The following is a 4,929-nucleotide window of genomic DNA, read 5'->3' as shown; positions in this document are numbered from 1 at the left end:
CTCCCTCCCCCTCTCTCTCCCTCCATCCCTCTCTCTCTTCCCCTCCTTTTCTCCCTCTTTCCCCCTCTCACCTCCCTCTCCCCTCTCTCTTCCTCCCTCCCCCCTCTTCCCTCCCTCTCTTTCCCCCCTCTCTCCCTCTCCCCTCTCATATGCCCCACTTTATCAGCTCTCAACCTTCCCACCTCTCCAACCCTATACTTCTGCCCCCCTTTCACAGCTTACACACATATCACAAGTATTTGCTGTTTAACTTTTAAATCACTTCCCAAATCTTCATGTTTGCTGAAGTTAGCATCTTTGGAATTGGTGCTCCTTGCCCGCTGCTTTCCCTGGACAACTGAAAGTGTGTGTGAATACCACATTCTGCACACTCTCCTTATTTGTTGCAGAACAGCCTTCGAGTTTTAACCTGGATTTTGAAGTTTCTGGCATCTATGGGTATGCCCTGCTAGATGGAGTGCTTCCAACCCTCCATGCTGTAACCTGCACATTCTGGATGAAATCCTCTGATGTCATCAACTACGGGACGCCCATCTCCTATGCACTTGAGGGAGACAAAGACAATACCTTCCTCCTGACTGATTACAACGGGTAAGCAGGAGTTAGAACGGATGTGGCCGGGAGGGCTGCTCTTGACGCCTAGTTAGAACTGAGTCCTGCTTGGGGCTCACCTTCTGGCATTAGGGTTGGGAACAAGGGAGCATGGAGGCATGGATGACAACAGTCAACTGGGACATCTGGACGAACTCTACGGGAAAGCCAGATGCTGGTGATAACTGCCCACATGTGAGCTGGGTATTGCTTCATGGGTACTGTTTTATTTGATCTTAACAATGCCCTGAGGAACACAGACAACAAAACAAAATTCAGAAAGACTAAATGATGTGCTTCCTATGAGCCGTATCATAGGAAGGTCAGGTCTAACTCTTGAGACTGATGCCCTTTTTTATACAGCAGAACATCCAAAGATTAAGGGCCATCCGAAACACATGTCTGGGGGGGGGGGGACAGATGGATTGAGATCCAGAACATAGTCTCAGGGTACCAGGGGCATTCTTAGTTCCCTCAGGAGAAATTAAATCTAACTCCAGGGTCCTTCCCTTTGCACTGTCTATAAAGTCATTCCATTTGTACCCAGAGTTTCGATGAAGAGCCACAGTCTTGGACAGGCCCAAACACTGGTCACCTGTCCATATTTGTTATTGCTGAACTATGCACCAGCTTGTCCTTTGGGGTCCTTTGAAGACACCAGTTCTTTTCTACATTTGCATTCCTTGGTGAGACTGCAAGTTCACGCCTGGCTAGGCTGTATAGTGTTCCATGGGGCCTTTTCTTCTCAGGTTCACCCATAGCACTGGCCTAGTGAACAGGGTGCAGGTCCCAGAGGCCTAAGGATCTTCTTCTCAAGCTGGGGCAGTCTCACTCTTTTGGTAAAAGCCTCATCAAACACAATCCTTCTTAGTCAACTTGAACTTTCAGGGGGGTGGAAATTTAAGGCATTTGCAAACACTTGAGGTAAAGTGTACATAAAGGGATAAAGTTCTGCCTGCTTGGCTAAAGAGAGGAAAGGGGGAAACATCTAGAAAGAAAACAGCTGGTGCTGAGAGAATATTCCTCTCTTGTGAATATTGTTGCTAAAGTCTGAGAAGACTTTTATGCTCCTCCTCCCCTCCCCCTCCCTCCCCTCCCCTCCCTCTCCTCTCCCCCTCCTCCTCATCCTCCACTCTCCATGGTCATTTCTTTGTCTCTGTTTGCCTTTGGACACTTTGCACTTTAAACTGTTCACTGTCTTTACACCACTTCCATGAGTGGTAGGGTTTCTGGAAACTTCTTGTGGTTCTTTTTGTTTTGACATATGTATTTGGGCTACCATATGACCAGTCTGGCAACTGTATTACCCTGTTCAGGCTACTATAAAAAGTCCAAGATCAAAGCAGTGGCAGAATCAGGCTCTAGGAAGTGAGCCTTCCTGGTCCATGGATCCTATTCGGGTGTATTCTTCTGTGTCCTCAAAGACTGAGCAGCAAGATGTGTCTGCTGACTTCTCTTGTGATTACAGTAGTCCTTCCTGTTCAGCGGCCCCTGTCCTCTCAACCTAGTCATCTCAAAGGCCTCTCTTCTTATACTGTCAGATTGCTAGGACTTTGAACACACAAATTTTGAGGGAACACAAATGCCCAGTCAATAGTATAAGCCCTGAAGCAGACTTAGCTCCTATGGACATCTGAAGTTTGTTTCTGGTCTTAGAAAACACATATTCTAGAGGAAGGGTATCAGTTAGACATTTCAGCAACTCTCACTGATTCTTGACTTTTCAAAGGATGGTAAATTGTCTCAATTATCTTGGTTCATCCCAAGACTTTTCCTTGCTCATCAGTGTTTACATTGACCTAGAATTTAGTGTAATTATTAACGTAGATGTACTTCTAAAATATTATTAAATCGAGAGGAGAAATGACTAGTGGATTCCATGGGTATTTTACTCTCTCTCTCTCTCTCTCTCTCTCTCTCTCTCTCTCTCTCTCTCTNCACACACACACACACACACACACACACACACACACACACACACACAAACACGATAAAGATCAAATCATATTGTGATATATTGTGACCATTGACTGTATTCCCTGGAATCTTTCTCTCCACAGCTGGGTTCTTTATGTGAATGGAAAGGAAAAAATCACCAACTGCCCCTCCGTAAATGATGGCATTTGGCATCATATTGCAATCACATGGACAAGTACTGGTGGAGCCTGGAGGGTCTATATAGATGGAGAATTATCTGATGGTGGTACTGGCCTCTCCATTGGTAAAGCCATACCTGGTATGTTTTGCAAAATGAGTACATGTGTATGAGACTCTGCAGGTGGTCATGCTTATACAAACATAGCGTTGGCCAACCTGGTTGTCACTGCTTCCAGACAAAGACCCACAATGATGTCTTTCCCTTACTACTCGTCAGTTATCTGGACTGTAAGATACCAAATGCTTTTCCCTGGGTGAGCTGCATGACTAAAAGAGAAGCCTTTGCAGATCTTGGTTTGACCAAGAAGCAGGCTGGTCTAGGAGCATTTGCTAAGCTGTGCTCTAAGCAAATAATTAGCTATTGGTATCCTGTGCTTGCTTGCTTGCTTGCTTGCTGCTTGCTGCTTGCTTGCTGCTTGCTGCTTGCTTGCTTGCTGTTAGCTTGCTTGCTTGCTTGCTTGCTGTTTGCTTGCTGTTAGCTTGCTGCTTGCTTACTTACTTACTTACTTACTTGTTAACTTTTAGGAGTCTTTCAGTTTTGTTTTGGGACAAAATATATCAGCTGAGCCACTGGGTACATTGTCCAGCTTTTGTGTACTTTGTCAAATAGAACTCAATCCTTCCTTTAAAGTCACTCTAAATATCCAGGAATGTTTAGTAAAGGAAGAGCTATGTGGATGTAATTATCTTCATTTTCCTCATGTATCCAACACATAAAAATAGTGTCTAGGTAAAATAAAATTCAACAAAAATATCTTAAAATTTAAAAATAAAGTAGCATATTCTAGAAGCAAGTTATATTGAACCAAGGTAGGTCAATATAATTCTATAATAGAAGTTAAATCCTTGTGAAAATGTGATGAGATTACCTTTACACAAAGTCTTGTAGGTCAGGTCAACAACTGTGGTTTTCATCCTAAAGTCAATGGAATGTCATTGATGGCCTTAAGGTGGGATAGTGATCCCAGATGTGATTAGAATGGAACAATAGAGTGTGTCTAGGGAACAAAACTAAATAACAAAAATGTTTCCAACCAGAGAGGACAAAGGGTCCCCAAGCAAAGGTAGAGGATTAATATCAGAAGAATCTGGAGCCCTTGGTTTTTTTTTCTACCTAGAGGAAAAGGTGTGTTTCAAGTGACAAACAGGAGACAACCACTCACTGTTCCTTCAGCAATACTGATGTGACAAGGAGATGACTCATGCCCATACACTATAACATAAATCCCCACATGTTGTTAAGGACTAAGTCAGGAAGGCAGCCAGGTTACTGAGCAGACACAACAGCCTCAATGGGCAGCTAGCCATAGAAGCAGGGACAAGTGGCATTGTTGTGAGGGGAGAAGAGAATAGGAAATTCTCAGGGTTTTGTGAATCCAGGCAGCAAAGACACAGTGTATATGGATATGAATTGGGGAGATTAACCTAGAAGAACCAGGAATCATCAACCAGAAACAGTAGAGAAGTTGTTTATGGTGGTATTATGGAGCCTGATATAGAAGCTGCTTTTGAAAACCATGCGGTTGGACACCACTTAGCAGTGATAGTTTGCCTATCATTTGAGAGACTCTTGGTTCAATTCCTGGTACTGATTTTTTAATCGTATGATTATTTTTACAAGATCAGGACAATATTTGGCAAGGCTTTGGTGAAACCACTCTCAATACATTTAAACTAATTTGTTCTGAGCCAGGGCATGCTGGGAAATTCCTGTAAGAGTAGCTCTTGGGAAGCAGGAACAGGAGGATCAGAAGTTCAAGGCCACCTTTGGCTACATAGTAAGTTTGAAACCAGCCTGGGATGTGTGAGACACTGTCTCAAAGTAAACAAATTAAACTTAAAAAAAAAATCTTGTTCTAACAATATATGCCTCCTTGTGAGATATATTTGAACAGAAAGCCACCATAGAACCCACAATGTCCCTATTTCTGCTATTTCTGCTATTTCTGCCTAATTACCCCTTTTGGCCAGGAGGAAGGAGAGAGACTTCCAAAGTCAGACTGTTCTGCTTATGCCCGAGTCCTCAGATTCACAACTGTGCTCTTAAGAATGGTTCTCTTCCATATGACCTAGCACAAGGCAAGGCCGGGGCCAAGTAGTGGGAGTGGGTGGGTAGGGGAACAGAGGTGGGGGGAGGGGTATGGGAATCTTTCGGGATAGCATTTGAAATGTAAATAAAGA

General features: G+C 43.7%; 1 protein-coding gene across 1 annotated transcript in view; it reads left to right on the top strand.

Moving 5' to 3' along the window:
• Svep1 (sushi, von Willebrand factor type A, EGF and pentraxin domain containing 1) overlaps nt 1–4,929 on the top strand; it is a 178,925-nt gene that overhangs the window by 117,573 nt on the left and 56,423 nt on the right. The window contains 2 exon segments of the mRNA XM_021200005.2: nt 390–591; nt 2,652–2,827. Coding sequence (XP_021055664.1) covers nt 390–591; nt 2,652–2,827 — 378 coding nt within the window.

The sequence above is a fragment of the Mus pahari genome, chromosome 6 (assembly GCF_900095145.1).
Source record: "Mus pahari chromosome 6, PAHARI_EIJ_v1.1, whole genome shotgun sequence".
In the NCBI taxonomy this organism is placed as follows: domain Eukaryota; kingdom Metazoa; phylum Chordata; class Mammalia; order Rodentia; family Muridae; genus Mus; species Mus pahari.
The sequence above is the reverse complement of the archived record's forward strand: the minus strand, read 5'-3'. Positions and strand labels throughout refer to the sequence as shown.